We start from the raw sequence: 26,360 nt of genomic DNA, 5'->3' as shown, positions 1-26,360 counted from the left end.
TTTTTTTAGGAAGATTTGAAATTGCAAAATATTTGGCACACTGAAAATTTCTGTTATTAATTATGCAATTTGGTGCTATTTTTTATGTTTATTTCTGGATTCATTTATAAAATATTAATATAAATTAATAGAAATCCATTTGTCAAGACAATTTGTAAACCCTTTGCAATATTGTTATTAGTGCAGAATGAAGTAGTGGTGGGCAAGCCTCTTATGTGACTGGACATGTTTTTGTATTTTGGAAAAAACAATGTAATTTTGGCTTTGTTAATGTGAAAATTCAAAAGACAATGTGATACAGAAAAATGTGAGACATTAAATGAATGTGAAAACAAAAAATTTGCACAGGCTTACTTCAAAATTAATTATGTCAACTGGAACCATGAGAATGTATAATACAAAAAATTGTAGCTTCAAGAATCAGCCCCTAGATCTGAAGAACTGGAGCCAACATGAGAATAGAAAATAAGTAAATAGTTTATTATAAATCTGACTCCTCGTGTATTTTTGAAAAAAGAGACCTTACCTTCACCAATAGTAGTAACAACACCAAATTGTGGGAGGGTTAGATTACAGTGTGTATGGGTTAAAACACTATGTGGCAAGAAAAACAGCTAGTTATGCATGTGTTAGTTGAGTGTTTTCTTTCAGCAGAGTAACCACATCTTGTATTACTTATTTTTGAATGTTTACTACTATAAATATCATATTTTTCTATCTGTTTTATGTTACACAAAAATAAACTTTTACCTATCACTTGGCACTTCAGTCCAGAACTGTGCTGCTGCTATGGTCACAGGTTTGAATCCTGCCACAGGCATGAATGTGTGTGAAGTCCTTAGGTTAGTTAGGTTTAAGCAGTTCTAAGTCTAGGGGACTGATGGCCTCAGATGTTAAGTCCCATAGTGCTTAGAGCCATTTGAACCATTTTAGTAAACTTGGACAGTTGTAACATGAAAGATTAATTCAGAAAAGCAATACTGCAATGGAAAACTTCTGTGGGAAAGTAGAATTCATTTAACTGTGTTGGGTTTAAGAATAGTTACAAAGTGTGTTACATCCAAAAAGCCAATAAAACAAAGTAAAATAATCTGCACTGATATCTTTTCAAAATAAGATTCCTTGACCTCAGATATGGAAGGTGTATGTTCTAATTTGCCACCTTCCATATTACATGTCTGTTATTATATGTGTGTTATTGTGAGCAAGTTTTTTGCTGTTACATCTCCATCCATTGATCAACTACCACATATCCAGTGCTGCATTTGCTACATATGTTTCTCTGCCTGAGATCTTTGAGGAAAAAGTAGCTTCAACCAGTGAGTAATGAGGACATGGCTGACATCAATGCCTTGCTGTTTTTAAAGGAAAACATCGCATTCTGTTTCATGGCTATTCCATTTGGTCTGCTCTGGAGTGAAGGTTGCTTTGCATGTGTATGATTTGGTGAGCTAAATTACACTGATGAAGATGGAGAATGAGAACTAAAAGCAACTTATGATTTGTACTTATGCGATGGTACTGAGTACTGTATGTGCTGACTCCAGAATATGAGGCAGTATGTTTTGTTATTTTATGATCTGACATGATATATAGGAACATTGTGGTTGCTTAGGCACTGTTATCAAATAAGTAGCAGAGTGACAATCACAGTTACAATTAATGTGTGGCATATGCTGTTCTATGTGTTGTTTCTAAAAACAAACAATGGAAACTCAACAATGTAGAAAAAGACAGACTGCTATTTACTGTAAAGAAGACACAGTAAGCTGCAAGACAGGCAAAATTAACAGGCACTTACATAAAGCTTGCAGCTACAGCCTTCATCAGCAAAAGAGAACACATACCATTCATACTCACAAACAAGCACACCTCATGCACACATAACCACTAACTCCAGTATCTTGGGCTGAAATGAAACTATGATGTGGGTTGCAAGAAGCATGGAGGGGGAAGCGATAGTAGTATATGGATGGGGAGAGAGATGAATATTGTCTGGTGGGGTGGGCAGGAACTAGAATGCCAACAAATGCAGCATCATGAGGTCGTGGGGCAGGGAGATGGGGAAAAGGGGAGAAGAAAAGCAGAGGAGAGGGGAAAGGTGGATAAATGCATTGGCAGTGTGGCAAATAAACAGGGTGGAATTTGAGATTTGTGGAGGGTGAGGGGACAGTACATTACTGTAGACTGAAGTCAGGATAGTTATAGGAGTGGAGAGTGTATTTTAAGGATAATTCACATCTGCACAGTGCAGAAATGCTGTTGGTGGAGGGAGGAATCCTGATGGCTCGGGTAGTGCAGTAGCCATTGCAATCAAATGTGTTATGTTGAGTTATATGTTGTGCCACAGGGTGGTCTACATTGCTCTTGACCGCAGTTTAGCAGTGGCCATTCATCCTGGTGGACAGCTGGTTGGAAATCATACCAACATAAAAACTACTGCAATAATTGCAGTGGAGCTGGTAAATGACATGGCTGTTTTCACAGTTGGGATAGCATAAACCTGTGACTGGACAGAATAGAGTTCGGTGGATGGATTTCAGGTTCTTGCACCTGAGTCTTCCACAGGGATATGATCCTTGTGGCAAGGGGTTGGGACTGGGAGTGACATAGGGATGGACTAGGATGTTGTGCAGGTGAGTTGGGCAGTGGAACATTAAGAGGGATGGGATTTATCTAATGTAGGATGTCCCTCATTTCAGGGCAATATGGTAGGTAATCAAAGACCTGGCAAAGGGTGTGGTTCAGTTGTGGTGGTACTGGGTGATGAATGGGATGCCGCTTCATGGCTGGTTCTTAGAGGTGGGGGGGAGTGTGAGCGGAAATTGCATGGGAGATCTATTTGCAGATTAGGTCTGGGGATAGTGCCCATCTATGAAGGACTTGGTGAGCATACTGAACAAGGGAGCTCTCGTCACTGCAGATATGCAGTCTCCTGGTGGCCAGGCTGCATGGGAGGGATTTTTTTGTTGCAAAAGGGATGGCAGCTGTCAAATGCAGATACTGTTGGTGGTTTAATGTCGACTGAGGTGTGGATGGAGCCATCAGAGAGTAGGAGGTCAACATCTAGGAAGGTGGTTCACTGGCTTGAGGAGGATCATGTGAAAAAGATAGAAGACCTATTCAACTTGCCACATCCTCCAAAACTCCCTTCCAACTCTCAACAAATCCAAAGCCAAAACATTCCCATAACACAGTTGTTAACCTTTCCACCAAAACCCTCATCTCCAAAGAAGTTTCAGTCCCATCTAAAGACCTCACCTTCAGCTATATACCCAAATTTAACCAAGCTGGACTTGTGAAAGACCTGCTTTCCTTCTCCCAATCCCTGCAATGAAAGCACTTCTTTGCCACCAATCCCACCAACCAAAATCACCCTAATTCCAACACTGAATCCTGCCTCTTTCAGTTCATATCAACATGCAACCATGATCCTCCTCCTCCCCCCCCCCCCCCCCATCTTTTTAGTGATGAACACCCACCTTCTACATGCTCCCCAAAATCCACAAACCCAACAATCTTGGACACCCCTTTGCAGCTGGTTATAGTGTACCCACTGAAACAATTTCAGCCCTCATTGACCAACACCTCCAACCAATTGCCAGTGATCTAGACTCTCACACCAGAGACACCAGTCACTTCTTTCACTGACTCTCCACCATCTTCACACTTTTACCTCCTGGACCCCTATTCATCATCATTGACACTACCTCCCTAAACACCAATATCCCTCCTGCCCATGGTTTTATCAATATTGAACACTGCCTTTCCCAACATCCTTCAGACGCCAAACTCACTACCTCATTCCTCATACACCTTACTATTTGTATTCTAACCCATAACTACTTCTCCTTCGAAGGGAAAGTGTATAAACAAATTCACTGCACAACCATGGGCACCTTCATGACACCTTCATATGCCAATCTTTTTGTGGTTCCTCAAGAGGAGACCTTTCTAGCCACCCAAAACGCCATAACTCTAGTCTGGTTCAAATTCATTGATGATATCTTCATGATATGGACTCAGGGCCAAAATATCCTATCTCCATTCCTTCACAATCTCAACACCTTCTCTGCCATTTGATTCCTCCTCTCTGATGATTCTGTCCACACCTTTGTCCACATTAAACCACCAACAGTACCTGCGTTTTGACAGCGGTCATCCCTTTCACACAAAGAAATCCCTCCCATACAGCCTGGCCACCTAGGGACAGCAAATCTGCAGTAAGAAGAACTTCCCTGTTTGGTATGCTGAGCCTCTTACCAAGGCCTTCACAACATGCACTAACGTCCAGACCAAGTCTGCAAACAGATCTCACATGCCATTTCCCTTCACACTCACAATCCTTCCACCACCCCCAAGAACCAGCCATGAAGCAGTGTCCCCTTCATCAACAAGTACCACCCCAGATTGGAACAATTGAACCATATCCTACCCAAGACACTTCCCACCCCTCCTAAAGTGGTGTTCCATCACCCACCCAACCTCCAAAGTCTCATAGTCAATACAAATGCCACTTCCAATCCCAGCCCCTTTCCACAAGGATCATATTGTTGTGGAAGATCCCAATGCAAAACTGCTCAATCCAGCACCAAGAACTTCAGGCATGGAGCCTGATACAGGAATATGAATAATCCTTTCCTAATGATCAAATAATGCTGTATTAGACACAAAGCATTCTCTCTGACTCTTAAGTGGTGTTCCTTTTTCCATTTGCTACCAGGTTCTCAACTGTTTAGAATATAGAAAGGCTGGACCTGAACTCATGTCATTAGGAGGTAAGTATATTGTTAGATTCAAACTATCGGATCATGCAGTCAGTATTCTGTTATTTTTTTATATTATAGATTAGTGTCATGGACTGGAGATGTTATGCCTTCTTTCTTATGAACTGGTTCGAGTACAGATATTTTCAGACTTTCTGGGAGATTGCCTTTTATGCTCTTGGTGCTTCTTCTCATAAGTAACTGTTGGCCAATTTAGAGGTTTCTTATCCAAAATGCCTTTTGACATGAAAATGTGAGGTTTTTAACATCTTTAACTGTCACTACCAAAAGTGAAGGCCTTGAAATTAATAGTTAATAAATCCAATAAAAATCTAATAAAGCAATTTCTTTTGTGATAGTATAGTGTTTTACCTTGCACTGCTCTGGGAAATACAAATGAGTGAGACCATAATTATAGTAGTGGTAGTGATTATGGTGAGTACATTTTAGGACAGCTAAGTATGTGATTCTCAGGACCTTATTGCTAAGATTCGAGACACATAAGTCTAAAAGAAATGCTACAATTAAAGACGCAAGATATTAAATCCCTGATCATTCAAAGTTAAGCCAGATGTTACAAATCATATTAAAATGCACTTGCAAAAATCTGGAACAATACATCACATAAATGTAGGTGGGTGACCACTAAAAAGGATTAAGAGGTTTGGTGAGCTAACTACTCAGAAAATACACTAGAAACTTTACCCTTACAGCCTAGAGAGAGATCCAAACACACACACACACACACACACACACACACACACACACACACACACACACACACACACACACAAATTAAAATTTGTACAGTACTCATGATGTATCACCAAAAATAGTGATAATATCCACAGAGGAAATTACAGATGCTCTCTTCTGACTACATAAAATCAGGCAGAGCAAAGCAGTCAGGTACGTGGCACAATGTAGAAGATGGATTTGGCAGTCAAGCTGAGTGGCTCCTTTGTGTGAATGGCATGCAGTGTGTGACTACTTTTAGCATGGTACACCTCGGGGTGCTAAGAGAGGCAATTGGAAGCTGCATTAGATGGGACTTGCCTCAGATGTGGATCTGGCTATTATTTGGTATTCACAGAATAATGGAATGGCTCTAATACAATGAAAATCCGAAGACAAGAAGAGATTTTATAGAGCATTCACACATCAGGAGCTATGAGTACAGTTAGAGACTTCATACATTCAGTTATGTAATGTATATTGGCATGGACCAGTTAATTTGTGTGTTGTTTCAATAATAATCACATAAAATGTCAATTTGTGTTTGAAACCATAACTTCAATCCTGATCATGAATGTATGCAGGGTCCTCACCTAAATGTTCTTAAAACTGAATATTCTGATTTAAACGAACAATTCTGGCATTCACGTGTTTAAAAGTGATTTTTTTGTGTAAAGTAAAAGAAGTAGAAAAAGTTAAAGTAAGAGTAAAATTTGGATGCTTTATTTATGGACTACTTCAAGTGAAATTGTTAAGATATGAAGTTTAAGTATAAAAATTTAAAGATCAGCCAATAGAAAGGTAATAAACTTAATTATTTTAAGGTTAAAAATCATAAAGGTGAAGTTGGATAGGCTTTTGCTAAAGTATCCTTAGTTTATTATAAAATATAGTTTTGTAAGATTACAGTGCAAGATTGTGTAAATATTATTTCCAAGAATACCTGCTTGACAGGTGATAAAAGTACAAGTACATATAAATCTTTAATGAACTGATTTGCGGTAGTACTATTAGAAGTGAATTATGCACATTTTCAAAGATAGTGTAGTTTTGGCACCCATCATGAGTGGTTCCTTTTGAAGTTAATTAAGCCCAGTGTTGCATTTTATTACTTTGCAAAGTAATTTACATGAATGATTAGCTTTTTGAGATAGTTTTTACTTTGAAATAATCATAGAACCTTGGCTAGTGAAACTATACCAGTTTATGAGTCCCCATCATATTGTCCTCCTATTAAGAAAACAATGAACTATTACTGTTACTAAGGAAAACTGCTATATGCAGATCAGCTTAAACAGCATATTTAAGATGTTATTCATTTTTATTTGTGTTATTCATGTCAGTCAAGATAGAAGCCCCTCATGTCCAATATTAGTTCTGCACTTCATGCAGTGATGTTTCAGTATTTTGATTAAGTAATGCTATTGATTGTGGCCATCATTGTTATGCACTTGGTGCAATTTTGCTCCCCATAATTTACTGGTGTGTGCATTATTGGTAACTCCTGCTACACACAGTATAGAATGCACTGTGTCAGTTTGTACCCTGTTCGCTATTCAAAGCGAAACCTCAACAAAAGTAACTTCAATAACTAATAACCAATTTTCTCAAATATGTATTTCCAAATTAATGTGCCTAATTAGGCTGGTGACTATTCTTTTTTTTCATTCACTTACAATTTTACCACTTCTGTTAACTGCCAAGGTTAAAGCCCCATTTGGTTTTACTGTCAACTTCACAAAATTTGAAATTATTATCTGATACCCTTTTCCATAAGACACATGCATAGTCAAACTATGAAATCCTCTCAGAGGGTAACATTAGTGTGTTTCATGGCATGTCAGTGTTGTAAACTGAACTGGAAAACTCTTGAAGATAGACCTAAACTATCCAGAGAAAGTCTATTAACAAAGTTTCAAAAACTTGCTTTAAATGATAACTCTAGGAAAGTACCATAATTTCCTATATATTGTTTACATGGGGATCGTGAGGATAAGATTAGAATAATTACAGCACATACAGAGACATTCAAACAAGCATTCTTCCCATGCTCCATATACGAATGGAACAGGAAGAAACCCTAATAACTGGTACAATGGGACGTATCCTCTGCTAAGCACCTCACAGTGGTTTGCAGAGTGTAGACGATGATGTAGATATAAAATACATCTTTCTGAACACTTGCCCATCAGATGACCTACATACTGGGTAGTATCCTATTTCTAAATACGCCAGTGAAATTTCTTATTATAAAGGTTGACCAGAGGGAATAACTGGATTGACAAACTGCAACTTATTGTTTACTATATGGGACAACTCATTCTTCCATTTACAGCAAAACTTTGCCTCTTTACTGTGGAAAGTACATGCATACTGGACCAGTGGGTTACTACTGTAATTTATTGTTAGTTTAACATACATTTGCAATGAAGTTCTGTGTGTTACTGTACCTTTTCAGGAACAACTTTGGGGAATGTTTCAACAAGCTTGTGAGGGTCGACCCCTCTGAGGAATTGAACAAGCTCCTCACTGCTGTCAGTATGACAGCCCAGAAGCTCTCCCAGTTTAAAACTTTTCTCGCGGATTCCATCTGCTGCTGCCCACATGCTTAAGGCTGAACCACTCTGCATTATGGCCTTGTGGAATAATCCTGTGAACCAAGCAACAAAAAAAGCTTGCACTTGCAGATAAACCAATAACTGTGCTGGTATTTTGAAACTGTGCTAACATGTTGTGGGGTCCCATGGGCCCCAGAAATATGAAATAAAATAGAATTGACAAATACAAAAAATGTTACTTATTGCATGAAATATACTAAAAATATACAATATACTTTCTGACTAGACCAAACTATCTGCAGTCTTTGCACATAAAATTAGAATATCAGGCAGAAATGAAGATTTTAAGTCAGTTCCAGTGTTTCTATCTGAAAGTATTTTGCATGTTTCACATTTTGTTTTCTTTGTGCTCTTTGACTAAAGGTGTACTGAATCTTTTTTAACCCAAATATGTGCTCATGATTCCTTGCAAGTCCTGAAGCAGATGTGACAATTATCTGCATCCAATATGTTGGTGAACATATTAGATGTATGATAAGTTGAGTGAACTGTGTAGTTACACAAAACATGTAGGCTACTATGATTGTATTTATCAATTGTTACTTTCTGATTTGAAGTTCTAGTATATGTCTTGCAGTTTTGAATTGGATTTTGCAAACTCTAATCTTATGAACATTGTATATGTATTATAAAACAGAGTTGTAAGAGGAAGGTGTAACACGTAGGACATACTGAGTATTCTGAGTTTAATAGTGGGGACCAGGTAGTGAAGGTAGCTTGAAATATTTGTCATGTGTGGGGCAAGCGCTATCAGAAGAATAACATCAGAAAAGGAGTTCCTTATTTCAAGAAAGTGTGTTCTGGCATTCATGATTTTCCACATTAAAGAAGCCTTGAGAACTGACATATTTGATGAAGGGTGAGCTTTACTCTTCATGTAACATTTAAATTCAATAGACAAGGTTCAGAGCGTAGCAGTACTGGATGCTCTAATTCAAAGCAACAAAAATGAAAGTGGTGAGTATTACTGCATTTTTGTTTGAACATCTTCAGTTCACTCACTAAGCATTGCTCTCAATATTGTTTTGGTAACAAGTTATAATGCCTTAATCTCAAGGCTGAATGTTGTGACTGGCCAATCTTTCAAAGTGCCGCTGCACAGTTACGTGCATCCTCTACATGCGGCGCTGTCTGCCAGCCATGCAGCAGCAGCGCCACCTAAGCGGCCACCCAGCCAGCAGCCGCTAAACTCAGACTCAGTTATAATTTGACTGTTAAAGTGTACACACATCTTACTCTGTTTACTTGATCTATGACTTTCATGTATTGCATCTTCCTTGAAATATATTTGTTCAACTTGAAGTTATAACAATTGGTGACGTGGATGGGATTTTTCTTTTCCATCGTTGACCCACATGTTTCCATGGATACTTTAGAGCAACTATCGCAAGGTCTCACAGAACAGCAAATGCTTCTCACAAATGCAATTCGTGATTTTGTCACGGCATCAAATGCGGGGTGTCTCTCGTCGTTGTCTCTACCTCCTTTTCCTCCTTACGATGAGATGGCAGAAGACTGGTCTGATTACAAAGAACGTTTTTGACAGCACTTCTTGGCATTTCGTGTCGTGGACGAACAAACAAGTAAGTCTCTGTTCCTTTCATGGATTTCACCTCAAATGTATCGGTTGTTGTTGCAATTGGCTCCTTAGAAAGATCCTGCATCTTTGCCCTTTGCTGAAATGTGCTCACTTCTGTCCGTCTATTTTCAAAAGCAAACACATGTGGTAGCCTCTCGTGTTGCCTTTTATCATTGTCAAAAACAACCAAATCAATCCTATCGCGCTTGGGCTGCTGAACTTCACGGCCTCAGTAGAAAGTATCAATTTGTTACTTTAGTTCACAAAGAATCCTTTGCTGATTCCATGGTATGAGATGCTATTATCTAATCAGTGCCCAACAAAGAAGTTAGGCAACGTGCCTTTCAGTTAGCAAATCTGACTCTAGATGAAGTCCTATCCATCACTCAGTCTTTTGAAATTTCTCGCGCCTCTGGAGCGCAAATAGAGGCAAGGTGCGACGTCGGGGAAATAAAACCTCTGTGCGATGTTGACGAAGCGCGTGGCCTGTCCCCGCCAGCTGAAGTGGCCGCAGTACACTCCAAAGTGCTGCCTCAGCCTAACCCTAAACAAACCTCTAATAAACTGCAGCAAAACCCATGGCAATTTCCTTCATGTCTGCACTGTTTTACGAAACGTTCAGGAGAAGATTGTTCACAACATTGGGCCGTGTGTCACAAATGCAAAAACAAAGTCATGTGTCATCCGTTTGCAAATTCGACCGCATACATGATGTTAATGGACATGATGCTGATTCTGATTCTGTGTTGTCTGTCAATTGTAATTCTTTCCTTTCAGGGAAGTTATTCCTCACTGTCCAAATACTTGGTCGAGATGTTCGCATGCAGGTGGATACTGGTTCTGCTGCCACTATCATCAATTCTCAGATGTATCTTCAGTTGGGTTCTCCAATCCTGTCACCTGTCACTAGGCAATTATGGACTTACAATAAACAGAAGATTTCTCTCTTGGGACAATTTGATGCTGAGGTATCTTACAAATCTGTCATTCGCACTGTTCCCATATTTGTGGTCAACCATAGTAACGCAGAGAATCTTTTTGGTTTCGATGCCTTTTGTGTTTTTGGGTTCTCGATAGATGACTCTGTCAATATCGTCTCTGATGCTATTCCTTATGCTCAATTGGATTCCTTGTCGATGACATTTTCGTCCCTTTTTTTCTCCTGGGTTAGGCCATGCAAATGACTTTGAAGCTCATATCACGCTGAAACCCACTGTTGGCCTAAGTTTTTTTGGGCTCGGCCCACTCCTGTGGCCCTTTGTGATCAGGTCAAATGGGAGCTGGATCATCTCACTACTTCAGGAGTCTTGCTTCCTGTCACTTCCAGTGAGTGGTCCTCTGCTGTTGCTGTCGTTGCTAAGCCAAATTGTGATATACGTCTCTGTGGCGATTTCAAAGTCACTGTAAATTCTCAATGCTTTATCGACACCTACCCCATGCCTCGACCTGAAGAATTGTTCACTAAAATTGCTGGAGGCCAGTATTTTTCTAAACTTGACCTGTCAGAAGCTTATCGTTAACTTCCTCTCGATGCTGGTACCCGGCAGTTTCTGGTCCTTAACACACCTTTTGGCCTCTATCAATACCAACAATTACCATTTGGTGTTGCCACCGCCCCTGCTCTCTTTCAGTGATTCTTGGAACAATTATTGCTCACTGTCCCTGGGTGTATAAATTACCAGGACAACATTGTTGTCACTGGCTCCACCACTGATGAACATCTTCAAAATCTCCGCATACTTTTTCATGTCTTACAGACTGCCGGTGTTAAGTATAATCTTCAGAAATCAAAATTTTTTCAGGAACTATCACATACTTGGGGTTTTAACTCTCTCAGGATGGTATTCATCCGTTTCAGCAAACTGTTGCTGTGATCGATGCCCTTCCTTGCCCTACATCTGTTAACGAACTGTAGGCCTTATTGGGGAAAATATCATACTATCACAAGTTTTTACCATCTGCTGCTTTGGTGGCTCAGCCGTTGCATTGCCTGTTGCATAAAAACGTGCCTTTTCACTGGTCTGCATCATGCGATGTGGCTTTCCAGAAATTGGACTATGCTGAAACATGCCCCGTGGCTGGCTACTTATCAACATAGCCAACATCTTGTTCTTGCCACAGACACCTCTCAATACGGGATCAGTGCAGTCATTGTGCACCATTTTTCTGACAGTTCTGAACAACCCATTGCTTTTTCCTCCAAAGCACTCACAGATGCCCAACAAAAGTATTCTCAAATTGAAAAAGAAGCTTTGGCCATTATTTATGCTCTTCATGAGTTTGGTGTTTTTCTCTATGGATCCAAATTTCATCTCGTTTCAGACCACAAACCACTTGTTTCCTTGTTTCATCCATCAACTTCACTTCCCGACAAGGCTGCACACCGCCTCTAGTGTTGTGCTCTTTACTTGTCTCGTTTCAATTATGAGATTCATTTCTGGTCGACGGCTCAACATGTGAATGCTGATGCATTGTCTCACCTTCCCATGGGTCCTGAGCGGGCATTTGATAGGGACGAACTTTTGTGTTTCCACCTGGATGTTGCCAGGCAGCGGGTTGTGGATAAGTTCCCCATCACCGGGGACCAGCTGGCGGCTGCTACGGGTTGTGACCCTACCCTCTCCCGGGTTTTATGCTGTAGTCAGAAGGGTTGGCCAGATCGTCTGTCTGCTAAGACTTCTGATCTGTTGCAGAACTACTACGCTTTTCGTCACTGCCTCACGGCTAGGGATGGTGCTATCCTCCTTTACACCAAAAGTGCTTCGCCGCGTGTTGTGGTACCTGCGTCTTTGCATGCTTCAGTCTTGTGCCTCCTTCACCAAGGGCACTGGGGTGTCTCTCACACAAAATCTCTGGGATGCTGTCATGTGTATTGGCCTGGCATCGACTCTGAAATCACACACATGGTTGCTGCCTGCGGCCCTTGTGCTTCACAGGCCACAGCCCCAAAGTCATCTTTGTCTACGTGGCCTTTAACTGAGAAGCCCTGGGAGCGTATTCATGCTGACTTCACGGGACCTTTTTTAGGTACTTATTGGCTTCTCGTTATTGATGCCTACTCTAACTTTCCTTTCATTGTCCGTTACATGTCGCCTACCATTGCAGCAACCATCAATGCTCTAGCTCGCATTTTCTCTTTGGAAGGCCTTCCCTCTACTCTTGTTACTGATAATGGTCTGCAATTTACCTCTTCCGATTTTGCAGATTTTTGTGCTCGGCATGGTGTCATGCATGTCACGGCCCCTCCATTCCATCCACAGTCAAACAATGAGGCTGAACAATTGGTCCGCACATTTAAGGCTCAGATGAGGAAACTCCTGACTTCTTCTGCTGCTGGTGATGCACTTCTTCAATTTTTGGCTTCTTACCGTTTCACCCCCATGAGCGACCACAGCCCGGCTGAGCTCTTACATGGCCGACAGCCCCGCATGCTACTTCATCTTCTGCGGCCTTCCACCTCATGGCCGCGGGTGCCTTCGCTTGGCTGGTTCACCGCCGACGACCTTGTATGAGTAAGTGGATGTGGCAGGCAGCCAAAATGGAGTCCTGGCCACATCTTACGACACTGTGGCCAATGCCTGTATGAAATCCAGATGGACACAGGTGTTGCAGTGCATCATTAGGACCAGTTTCAGCCTCTTGTGCCAGCAACGCCTGTTCTGGATGCCGCTACACCACCTTCAGCTCTACCTGACACTCGGGATACTGGAGTCTCTCATTACTCACAATGCAGTCCTCTCACCATCATATTGGTGCCAGCACAAGAACTGACGCCACCAGGAGACATGCCCATGCAGGAACCAGATGGCCATAATCTGTCGGAGCAACTCTACTCGCCTCCTTCTTCTACGGATGTGGACATATCGCCCATGTCTCCTGTTATAACAACCGGACTTGCTGCAACGGGCCGATTGGTGCATGAGGCTCCAGCAGATTCGACCCCGACATCTCCTGTCATCTTGACCCGTTATCATCGGGGACACTCCCGTCCGTACGGGAAGCCTCCTCCTCGAGACTTTACGGCCAGTCAAACAACACCTATGGACGTTAGCAATCTACAGGTCACCTCCATTAAGACCTGTGCAAAAACTTCAAAGGGGGGAAAAGTGTTATGACTCGCCGATCTTTAAAAGTGCCGCCTCACAGTTACACACATCCTCTACATGTGGCACTGTGTGCCAGCCATGCACCAGCAGCGCCACCTAAGTGGCCAGCCAGCCAGCGGCCACTAGACTCAGACTCACTTATGATTTAACTGTTAAAGTATACACACGTCTTACTCTGTTTACTTGATAATTGACTTTCATGTATTGCGTCTTCCTTGAAATATATTTGTTAAACTTGAAGTTATAACACTGAGCCTAACAAAGATGTCTCCTTGAACAAAGGACAGTGTGAACATAATATTTTGCATCTGGCGGTGTAAAGAGTGTGTTGTGAACTATAAATGCCTCTCCAAGGGTGTATTAATCATAGCTGGCATTCTAGTGAATAGAAGGATGAAGCCACTCCTGCAAAATGTGATAAGTCCTTATCAAATGAATGCAATAAACGGAAGATCAATGTTAGATACCTTATGTGAGTATAGGAACACCATGAACCTAACTTGCATAATTGACAATAGTCTTTCCCTATTGTTTTTAGATTTTGATAAAGTCTTTTGTAGGATCAATCATGGCTTCTTATTCAGCACCATGGAGAAAATGGATTTCAATGACCACTGTGGTGTTTTTTCAAGGATTAAAATCAATGGACAACTGATGTCATGCACTGTTGCTGTCTCATGCTTTTAAACTAATACATGCCACTGAGTCAGGCATTACAAAATTTCTATTCCTCTTGTTATATCCTGAGAACAGGAACACTGTGGCATATATAGATACCCACCTAGATTACATCCGAAAATACTATGTTGATTGAAGGTATATATGACTTTCTCCAGCACACACCAACACGAGAACCATCTATAATTTTTCACAATTCAATTCAAGTAAAATAGCCTGCTAAACATTGGACAAAAAATTTCGAGAAATATCAACAACAAAATTTTACCAACTTGAGTCAGTGCCGTGTGGTACGTCACTGTAAAAAAAACTGTACCCGTAGGGGAACAATTATGGAAAATCAAGTTGAGACCATTTCCATACTGTGACAAATGTCAGCTTGTAGAAACTGTAGTGCACACTTCTTTATTTGAAAATAAAATCAGAATTTGGAACTGGACTAGGAAGAAATTAGCACTTATCAACAGAAACAGTATATTAAAAACAAAGATTCCAAGACTTACCAAGCGGGAAAGCGCGGTAGACAGGCACAATAAAATAACACACAAACACACACACACAAAATTTCGAGCTTTCGCAACCAGCGGCTGCTTCGTAAGGAAAGAGGGAAGGAAAAGGAAAGATGAAAGAATGTGGGTTTTAAGGGAGAGGGTAAGGAGTCATTCCAATCCCGGTAGCGGAAAGACTTACCTTAGGGGGGAAAAAAGGATAGGTATATACTACACACACACACACACACACACACACACACACACACACACATACACAGACACAAGCAGACATATTTAAAGGCAAAGAGTTTGGGCAGAGATGTCAGTCGAGGCAGAAGTGTGGAGGCAAAGATGATGTTGAATGCGTGGCGGCAACTTGAAAGTAGCGGAGATTGAGCCATGGTGGATAACGAGAAGAGAGGATATATTGAAGGGCAAGTTCCCATCTCCGGAGTTCGGATAGGTTGGTGTTGGTGGGAAGTATCCAGATAACCCAGATGGTGTAACACTGTGCCAAGATGTGCTGGCCGTGCACCAAGGCATGTTTAGCCACAGGGTGATCCTCATTACCAACAAACACTGTCTGCCTGTGTCCATTCATGCGAATGGACAGTTTGTTGCTGGCTATTCCCACATAGAAAGCTTCACAGTGTAGGCAGGTCAGTTGGTAAATCAGATGGGTGCTTTCACACGTGGCTCTGCCTTTGATCGTGTACATCTTCCGGGTTATAGGACTGGAGTAGGTGGTGGTGGGAGGGTGCATAGGACAGGTTTTACACCAGGGGCATTTACAAGGGTAGGAGCCATTGGGTAGGGAAGGTGGTTTGGGGATTTCATAGGGATGAACCAAGACGTTACGAAGGTTAGGTGGACAGCGGAAAGACACTCTTGGTGGAGTGGGGAGGATTTCATGAAGGATGGATCTCATTTCGGAGAAGGATTTTAGGAAGTCGTATCCCTGCTGGAGAGCCACATTCAGAGTCTGATCCAGTCCCGGGAAGTATCCTGTCACAAGTGGGGCACTTTTGGGGTTCTTCTGTGAGAGGTTCTGGGTTTGAGGGGATGATGAAGTGGCTCTGGTTATTTGCTTCTGTACCAGGTCAGGAGGGTAGTTGCGGGATGCGAAAGCTGTTTTCAGGTTGTTGGTGTAATGGTCCAGGAATTTAGGACTGGAGCAGATTCGTTTGCCACGAAGGCCTAGACTGTAGGGAAGGGACCGTTTGATATGGAATGGGTGGCAGCTGTCATAATGGAGGTACTGTTGCTTGTTGGTGGGTTTGATGTGGACGGATGTGTGAAGCTGGCCATTGGACAGATGGAGGTCAATGTCAAGGAAATTGGAGAAAGTCATATACGAATAACTGAAGCTTTATAGCCCAACTGGAAATGTTACCCATCCACAAAGAATAACAGTTATTCATGTCTCCTGGGACAGTTTGTGGTTTATGTGTTAAGAAACAACACTTCACACTTAGAAGAGTACATGTTTTATATTAAAGAAGAACATTTTAAGTTGAAGAAGAATAACAAATATAAGGTATGGTTTCAAAACTTTTTATCTATTGCTTTATGTGGACTTCAGAAATGACAGTCTTCTTGATTAGAAGCAGAATATTTATTCTTTCTCTTGAATTATTCTTGGAATATTTCTTATGTTGGTTCTAAGATGAGAACTATTCTAATTTGGCAAAATCCCACTGGCATCGAATCTTGTTTGATTTGTTGAAAAATATATGGCTCCCTTATAGACATCACACGCATCCAGTGTATAGTAACTTAAATGGTGGAAATGTTTCCGAATGAATGTTTGTTATCGATTTTTCCATCACCTTTGTGCCTGTTATGAGATATGTCCTACAAGGAACTCTCATCATTAGAAGTGGCAATCTATGCTCTGTGTCGCGGGAAGTCAAAAATCCCTATCCACCCGTTTCCTTTCTTCCCCCCCCCCCCCCCCCCCCCCCCATTCTCTATTTCATATAAATGCATCAGGTGTTGCCACTACATAATAAAACACGCTGCTAATTCCTCAAACAAAACCATTCAGGAGATTGTTCGGAAAGTCAATAACTCATGCACTTATTCTTCTCATTCTGGGCCCTCAAGGCAAAAATGCACTTCAAATCAGGCTTCACAAAATATTTGACACCAAACAAGCATGTTTCAACAGGTGTTGAGTTGGTGGACTACCAAAGCATTGTCAGATTGTTTTAAATAATATCAGAGAATATATTGTTGATTAATTTCTCTCTTATATTTATGCTATAAAAATAAGCACTGTACTGATACATGTATATTGCAACTTACTGTGATAACCATACGGTATGAGTCTGTTATAATAAAACTTAAGTAACTTTAATAAATGCCTAAATTGACATGAATTAGTAAGCTATACCACATTTTGGACATCAGAATGTTGTGTATTTACACGCAGTCCTGTGTTAACTTCAAGTAGTATAGAAAAGAGGAAGCTGGAGTGGATGTATAAATAAACACAGTTAATAAATTATTTAGTGGCACATTCCATAAAAAACACAAACCAGAAATTCTGTCAATACAGAAGGACAAAAAGGCACTATCAGGTGTATAGTAGTAATATCACAACATTTTTGATGTTGCACTATGGAGCACTGGAGAAAGCAAGAAGGCTTATCATGGAAAAGGTTTATTATGATTTCCTTATGGGTTTTTGATCTGGTTGCTTTCAGTTGTGTCACAGAATAGATAAAAATCTGACCTCTACGGATGCTACAACCACCAGACAATGCAGTTTTCATATTATAGCATGACTACATTACCTCAGTGCTATCAAACAGCTGAGGCATTTGTATTCCTCTTATTGCCCCAGTAGTGGTTGGGACATCTTACCTGCACCTTAAAACATGAAACTAGTTGCTATTTACACTTAGAACAACCTTCCTTAATTTAAAAGCATAAATTTATAACCTGATGTCACACCTCAAGAGAAAATCATTCAGACAATTTAATGGAAGTGAAAGGAAAACATCAAGTCATATTAGTTGGATAATTTTGTGTGATCCAGGAAGTAAACTGGTGGTCACACATTTGGCAAACATATTCTGCATTGTTGCTAAGTTTCAGTTATTATACTAACATCAGAATGCATTCCCAAGCTGATGTAATCCTTGAACAAGCTCAGAAGTGAGCACAGCTTTCTATCTTAAAGAGACAGCTACTGAGAGGCAGAAAACTGAAAGTATGCACCAAGGAGTTTTATTCTCATTTCTATAACTAGGTTTTAGGGACTAGTGCATAGTGAATAATAATTGTCAGGTGCACAACTGTAAACTTAAGATCATAAATCAATAACTGTCAATTATTTTTTTTTGTCTTATGCATAAAAAAATGTAAAGTTCATTCAGCAGATGCAATTCACATTTTACAAGCATCACCACTGGCTATACTGTACACTGATGAGCCAAAACATTATAACTGCTCCTCAGTGTGATGTTGAATGCATCCTGGTGGTGTTGTGGCCACATGACACATCAAGGGAAGAATGTAAGCACAGGAGAGATGAATAGGCTGTCAATATAGCAAAAATATGGTCTAAAAATGTGGAAATCCATTGATGTAAGTTGTTTTGACAAAGAGCACATAATTGTGGAGCTGTGGCTGGGAAATGAGAATCTCTGAAATGGTGACTTTGGTCACCTGTTGGCATACTAATGTCATGAGACCTATGGAAAGTGGTTGAAGGCTGGTAAAATAATGAGTAGGCCATATGGTATTGGATGACCACAACTCATCGCAAAATGTAGAGGTTTGAGGATCCCCCACTGTATAGTCTAGGACAGGCAGTGATCTGTGGCAGATGTGATGAGAGAGTACAACATTGGTGCAGACACAAGTGTTCCAGAGCACACCATTCAAAGGCCACTGTTGAACATGGAGCTCTACATCACACAACCCTTACATGTTCCTGTGTTGACCAATGACATCATCAGTTGTGATTGCAGTGGGTACAGTGTCACTCATTTTCACTGTTTGTCAATAGAAACATGTCACCCATCAAATGAATCACATTTCCTGTTTCCATCAGGTTGATGGCTAGGTTCTTACATGCCATCTTCCAGGCGAATGACTGCATGAAACATGGACCATGCCACAGAAGCAGGCTGGAGAGGGCAGACTAATGATGTGGTGTACACTGATTTGGATTTCCATGGGATCTGTGGTGGTAATCAAAGGTATCATGACAGCAGTGGATTACATGAACGTTACTGCAGACCACCTGTAGTGCTTCGTGCTCCGTGCTGCCTCACCAAACTGTGTGTGGAAGTAACAGTAGGGGTAGTGCAGTTGCACTGCCTGCGGAATGTTCATTGCCAGTGGCGGTGGCCAAGGTTTGGAGGTCACAGCAGGTTCAATTGCAGGAGGGGGCATGACCATGGGTGGAGCCAGTGACATCCCAGTTGCTTGTTTACTGCTTCCCGGAGCGAGTAGAACAGTCCACACAGTATGGCCCCAGCCGCGTCCAGCTGTAGGACGTTGAGCCTGGACCAGAGACTTGTCAGGTAGGCAGTGGCTGGTGAAATAGAGCAGTGATGCATTGTGTAGCTTGTCAGCAATTGTCATTCTTTGCTCGACAGGTTCGGGAGACCTTTGAGCCAGAGCAAAGCGGATGTGAGGAGATAGTTTATCTGACCAGATGGTGAGGAGAGCTATGTCAGAGAGTAGATCGGCGCTAACCAGAGCATGCAGCCGTCTCCAGAGCTGGGATGGTTTGTCATTGCCTAGTTGCTTGACATGGAGCACTTACCGTATTGCTGCCTCATTTGAGAGTGCAAGCTGATGTAGAACTGTCTTTTTGCTTTTTCGCTAGAGCGTACCGGGTATATGAGTTCAGGGCATCAACCAGGTCAGCAATCAAGTCCTGCTGGTCATGCAGGTGGGTGATGAGGCACAGAAACCTGGTTGACTCATCAAGTTTGTAATGGTTGAACACTTCGTCCACAATTTTGAACCAGGTTGTAGCTCTGTTGGGATTAAGTGGCGGCAGCGTCGGTAAGCGTTGTAGAATGTTCAGAAGAACAGGTTGAATTGAGTTTGTTGTGACACTGAATTGTGCTGTTGTTGCTGTAGTATTCCAGGAGAGTGTGCCTCCAGGGGATGTGGCAATGACAGCTGTTCAGGTGGTAGCGTGAAGGTGACACATTGTGGTTGAGCACGCTCTGTCGGGATGCAGAAGGCCGAAGTGGGTGAGACACCGTAATGTGTCGATTGAGGTTGCGGAAGCTCAACACATAGAAGGTGAGTTCAGATTGATATCGTAGTGCATGACAGATGCGGATGAGGCACCGAGATGTGCCATGAACGGTAGTGAAAGCTTGACTAGAGCTGGCGAGGGGGTGACAGGTGAGAAAAAGTTCAAAGTTTGAGAATGCATGTTATTCTGTGGAAAGCTCGACATATGACCAGAGCCGGGGCCACCTGTGTTGCAGGGAGGCTGTGGAGGTGTGGGTTGTACAGAAGCACAGTGTGGGAAATGATGTCGAACATGGGATGGGGTGTGTGAAGGTTCACTGTTCATAGTCACTCCACTCAAAAGGGTGTGCGGATAAGGTGAATGTTGTGGCACAAAACACTGAGGTGTAGCAGTGGGACGGAGGTAGGGGTCAGGCACAGATAACAAGTAACTGTTCCTGTGCAGGACGAGGTATCGAAGTAGGAAGGCATGTGATGATGCTGAACTGAGGCAGGTGCGGACGTGGTTGGATGCTGAGGAGGTTGACCTGTGGACAAAGCAGTTCTGGCCACGTGGCAGGTATCCGTGTGGTGCTGCATGGATTTCGGCGTGGAAAATCATCCGGGCAGTAGTAGGTTGTCCAATGAAGCATTTGCAGAAATTGGCATTGGTCCCACACTGCACAGAGATCCATAAGAGGTAACTGCACAGTCAATGAGGGAGGGCGCATGTGGCGGGAACAAAGGCATATGATAGCCAGAGTCATGCGCACTTCTAACCTCACTTGCAGGCTCGAAAACATCCAGCGAAATTGGCAGAATCATCGAGTGAGAGGCATCGTGTTGCAGTCCTGGTGGGTGTACATTGCCCGCAACATGATGCATGTCAATCACAAAATCCGGTGTTAGGCACTGGGCCGAAGTCATTGTTCGAATGCTGTGTCGATGGAATACACGGCAAAATAAGCAACACAATGGTCACCGACTCAGTAAAATGGCGAAAACGGAAGACATTTCAATGCGGGGTCACCAGTGACGGAATAGTTCAGGTTGGTTACATCAAACAACACCCTTTTAGCAGTGGTTCATTTATTCACCTAAATACATGCAAGGCTCACAAAGGACTGAACATGGGAGAACAGCCCAAAGATGATGCTCAGAGTCCAAAGACGATGCTCAGAGTCCAAAAATGAACGCATATTGATGCTGTTGTTGATCTCATCGGCGCCACACCACTGTGTACCAGTAAAATGTAACAGAGTAAGAAAGATTTTTGTGGTAAGTGGGGGTAAGCTTTCATGCTGATTTTGTAAGCCATGACTATGAAATGTATGACAGGAAAACTTATTTTTGAAATGAACTGATGTTGGATTATGATTGGAGAAGTTTTTCTTATGGAGATATGTGAATGATAACTATGTATGTTACCGTAGAAATCATTGAAATCCCTTAAGTCTATGAGAGATGATGATGTTGTTGTGCAAATCGAGTAGATTATACATTGATATTTGCAATTTTGGTTTGATGAAGATGATGCATATATGAATGTAATGGATATTTAGGTAGGTTAGGACATGATATTGGGGCACTCTGTTTTTTGATGAAGTTTAATTTCTTTGACTAAGGAATATCTCATACAAGTTGCTTGGCAACCACCTTTGAGTGATACGATGCACACTGTAATCAACTGTTTAACTTGATCCATTTTAACTTTGTCAACTATAGATTTACTATTACATGTAATATAATTTCCAATACTTATTTATTGTCTATGCATTCTCAAACTTACGGCTGATTAGTTACACGCTCTTTTGCTTGAAGTACCTTTTACCTCTACTGCCAGCTGGGATGGCCGAGTGGTTCTAGGCACTACAGTCTGGAACCGCGCGACCACTACAGTCGCAGTTTCGAATCCTGTCTCGGGCATGGATGTATGTGATGTCCTTAGGTTAGTTAGGTTTAAGTACTTCTACATTCTAGGGAACTGATGACATCAGAAGTTAAGTCCCGTAGTGCTCAGAGTCATTTTACCTCTACTATACACACTATTACTTGAAGTTGATTTTCTTACAAGAAATATGTCACTAGACTTATACTTTACATGTGCCTTGTCGATAGAAAGGAGAACATATGTGATGTGTGGACCAGAATTCTGTAACTTGATTTGTATCTCTCAGACCTGCATCCTGAAAGAAAATACTGGCCAGAAATAATACATATTCATAAGTGAAACAAAAACATAACATACTCAGTAAGGTATAATAATAATGGCATGTGACGAGGGCCTCCCATCTGGTAGACTGTCCGCCTGGTGCAAGTCTTTCGATTTAATGCCACTTCAGCGACTTGCGCAGCGATGAGGGTGAAATGATGATGATTAGGACAACACAACACCCAGTCTCTGAGTGGAGAAAAATCTTTGACCCAGCCAGGAATCGAACCCACACCCTTAGGAGTGGCAGTCTGTCGTGCTGACCACTCAGCTACTGGGGGCGTACCTCAGTAAGGTGAGACGTGGTGATGACTCAAGTCCATGTTATGCTGGAATATTATAGATTATGGTTTGACTCATTGCAATCTAAAACAAAACAAAAAATTATATAATTATTCTTTGCCACTTTTCACACCTGACTTTAAGGTGTATAGCCAATATATGAAAGTTTATGGAACTCAGTGACACACATTGCTAATTCTGACAACAGATGTTTCTTGTGGTAAACACACTATTTATTTTTTTAAAAAAGTTTATCTTACCTAATTATGCATGAGAAACTTCTTCTCAAAATGAGAGCATTTTCTGCACTTGTATGATCAGCCCAAAGAGGCATTCCATTTTGTTTATTTCTTGATCTGAAACTTATAGTGATCTGATATGATATTTGTGTACCTTATTTCTATATTTTCATGTTTATGTATTAATTATGTTTGATCTGAACTGGATATCAGAGGAACTGCTTGTAAGCTAGCTAGCTATATTTAGCATTTGATACTTGTATAATCAATATAAAGTTAAATATTTCAGTTCCTCTGTCTAGCAGAATGCTATTGTTTACCCTTCGTCAATCAGTTAATAGGGAGTGTTGGTGTCAATTTTTGGGTGGCAAGTCCGTTGTGTAGGGAATGCCGAACACACTTCCCCCTCCGGCACTACAGTGAAGTAAATTGAATAGTGGGGGGGGGGGGGGGGGTCCTGGGTAGGGGTATGGCAGTTTCCTGTCTTACGGGTCTGTCATCTTTTCTTCTTCAGCTTCAACACTCCAAATCTTCAATTTCATTTCTTACTTCTCACCAGAGTACCAAGCTGTCCTTCCCTCTGTCCACATCCACATGTCTCTAGTGCTGAGACCCTTCTCATTTGCCATGTCAGTTCTTGTCTTTGTGACTAAAGTTTATTGTATAGGATGATCCAGGAAACAAGTCAGCATTTCTGCATTATTAAATATACTGAATTTCAAAGATATCACATGTATAGATAATCTGTGACAGCAAGTATATAGTTTTCAACTTGATGTTTTGGTGATTATTGATAAGGATGATTTAAACATGCATTATGTATAGATGTATAACCATAGTTTGAAAGATGTCACATGTATAGATAATCTTTGATATAATTGATATATTACTCACTTCTGTTTCATTTTGTTGTGTGTTGGAACCCAAAGTGCCAAACCAAAAATCTTGAAACAGTCTGTGTACTGTGTCTTAATCAATATTTGTACATGTAGTCCAAGTGGACTCAGTGGAGAATTGTATTTAGTCAGCCTTGGATAGCAATCTGTGGAAGTGTGATTATTCAGTAATATATGTGAATATTAGTGCAGAGCACAGAGACTAGTGCAATAGCACTTGAGAATTTTGTGCTAGTTATGTAATTTGAAATTCAAAGTTACAACTTTACTTCATGTAATTAATAAGAATATTGTTTAAGTGATATGTTGTCAAAGAACAAGTTAAAATTGCAAAATGAGATTTAAGACAGGAAATGCTTAAATATGATCAGTTGGAATTTTGCTGGTTATCAATTCTGTTGAAAATAATCAATTGCACAAAACATAATGGTCATAAAGAGTGGAATATGAAGCAAATTCCAGGTTTTGCAACGAAGAACTTCCGACGAGAAGAGAACCACATTGAGCTCCAGTTCAGTGCTCCTCATTACACATGGAGGAGACTGAACACTTTGGTATATTATGGTCTAATGCTGTGCATTACTAATACGAGCTTGGAGCACCTGCATACAATAGGGAGTTGCGATGTACAATCTAATATGTATTTTGAGTATTGTAGTATCCGATACTAATGCTTGTTCCACAATGCATCGACAGTATGGAGAAAGAGTAATTTACGCCAGTGTCTCCATTGCACTCAGGAGAACCTGGAGGCTCTGATGACTGCCATAATTATTCAGAAACAAGAGCAATTCAGCAAACTTCCATTAGATAATTTTTATGATTGAAATAGATTTACCTCATATTCATGCTGAAATACAAGCTACAGTCAATCCTGCAAATTAACTTGTTCTTTCTTTGATCTATTAACCAATATTTTGTCTGATCCAGTTGAAACTGATACAAAATAATTTATGATAATCTTACATATTTAATTGAAAACATAGTTTACATTTCATTGTGATATGTGTTACACTTCATTTAGGAGATTAAGGAGAAATCAGATCTCATATAATATGTAAATTGCTAATCCATCTATATCATATGTAAATTGCTAATCCATCTAATTGATTGTAAAATGAGTACTGTTACATGGATCTGCCAGAAAAGGTTTTGTTCAGCTTTTAGTTGCACAAATCCTTTTGGGGGTTGTTGAGACATAACCATCCACTGAAACCCATTTAAAACACATATTTTTTGATCCAATTTGAAATAAACAGGAATCACTGTTGTAAACAAAAGATAGTGATGCAAATAACCTATACTTATAAAATTGTTACAATGAAACTAGCTACTAAATTATAATTGTATTGAAGTATATAAATCCTGTAAATGGTAGGAAGATTTAGGATCAACCTAATTAGGTGAAATCTGGAACAAATGATAGAGCACAATGGTCAAAGTCATTTCTTTGAAACTGGGATGGGTTTGTGTCAAAAAAGTATCTAAATTAAAGTGTATGGTATTTAAACAAAAAACCAACTGAGATAATCAAAATTGAGTAGAAAATTAAAATGTAATTAGTGACAATGTTAGAAGTGCTGTGCAAACATAGGCAGTTCTTTAGGTATTTTGTCAATAATAAATAAACGACCTATTTTGCCACATTCAGTGGGTGATTGATAGGAACATTTTCCGAAGCATTATGAAGTGATATAGAATAAAGGTTCTGGAACATAATGTTGGATTGGTTATTCTTGGTGTAAAAACCAAGTTACAGTGGACATGAAGGAACACAATGTTTGTGGCAGGAGCAGATAAAAAGCAGTTGGATGAGTACACCGTACATAATGGTAAGAATTCTTGATAATAATTTCACACACTGGTAGCACCCTCCTCTCCGTATGATATCTTTCTGCTGTAATGGCGTCATGAACAACTGGTTCTTACGGTGTGTAGCAATTTTCTCCGTCTTGTGGCTGCATTACAGCAGCCTCTGCTTGTTGACACTCCCCCTGATGATTGCATATCGATCTGCTTTACTCACCTTTTCTTTGCTGAGGGCAGCTTCTAAAATTCTACTCCATTGCCAAGTCTATTATTTTGTAGCATTTCAATACTGTCTGTTTTCACAACCTAGTTAAATGTATCACGTGGCAGATATCGGTTTTTGATGATGATGTTGCAAATGCTTCCTAAAGGATATTGATTTATGCATTGTAGAGATACAAATCACTTGAACTATTTCGAGAACACTTAACTTTGTTTTACCATATGCAGGAACAAAACCACAAGACGGATTGTGAAATCCATTGCTAGTGGTTTACGGCAGGGGGTACTTCTGATACCACTGACTGATCCCCACTTCCCTGTTCCATCTGCGAATGGCATGTGAGGAGAATAATTGCAGGTAAACCACCAACTAGAAATTTTGGCTAAGTCACTTTGTATCCTCCTACAGTCACTCAACGACCACACTCTCCCCTATAACACAGGATCATTAGTGAACAGCCACAGATTGCTGCTCACCCTGTCTGCCAGGTCATGTACATGTGTAGAAAATAGAAGTGG

The 26,360-nt window shown here is 40.8% G+C and overlaps 1 protein-coding gene across 1 annotated transcript in view; it reads right to left on the bottom strand.

Annotated features, from left to right (window-relative positions):
* Positions 1 to 26,360, bottom strand: part of LOC126327137 (esterase FE4-like) — a 406,577-nt gene that overhangs the window by 94,539 nt on the left and 285,678 nt on the right. The window contains exon 6 of the mRNA XM_049995826.1: positions 7,952 to 8,151. Coding sequence (XP_049851783.1) covers positions 7,952 to 8,151 — 200 coding nt within the window. The remainder of the gene's footprint in view (positions 1 to 7,951; positions 8,152 to 26,360) is intronic.

This window comes from Schistocerca gregaria, chromosome 2, assembly GCF_023897955.1.
Source record: "Schistocerca gregaria isolate iqSchGreg1 chromosome 2, iqSchGreg1.2, whole genome shotgun sequence".
Taxonomy (NCBI): Eukaryota; Metazoa; Arthropoda; class Insecta; order Orthoptera; family Acrididae; genus Schistocerca; species Schistocerca gregaria.
Note: the sequence above shows the minus strand (reverse complement) of the source record. Positions and strands in the feature narration are given on the sequence as shown.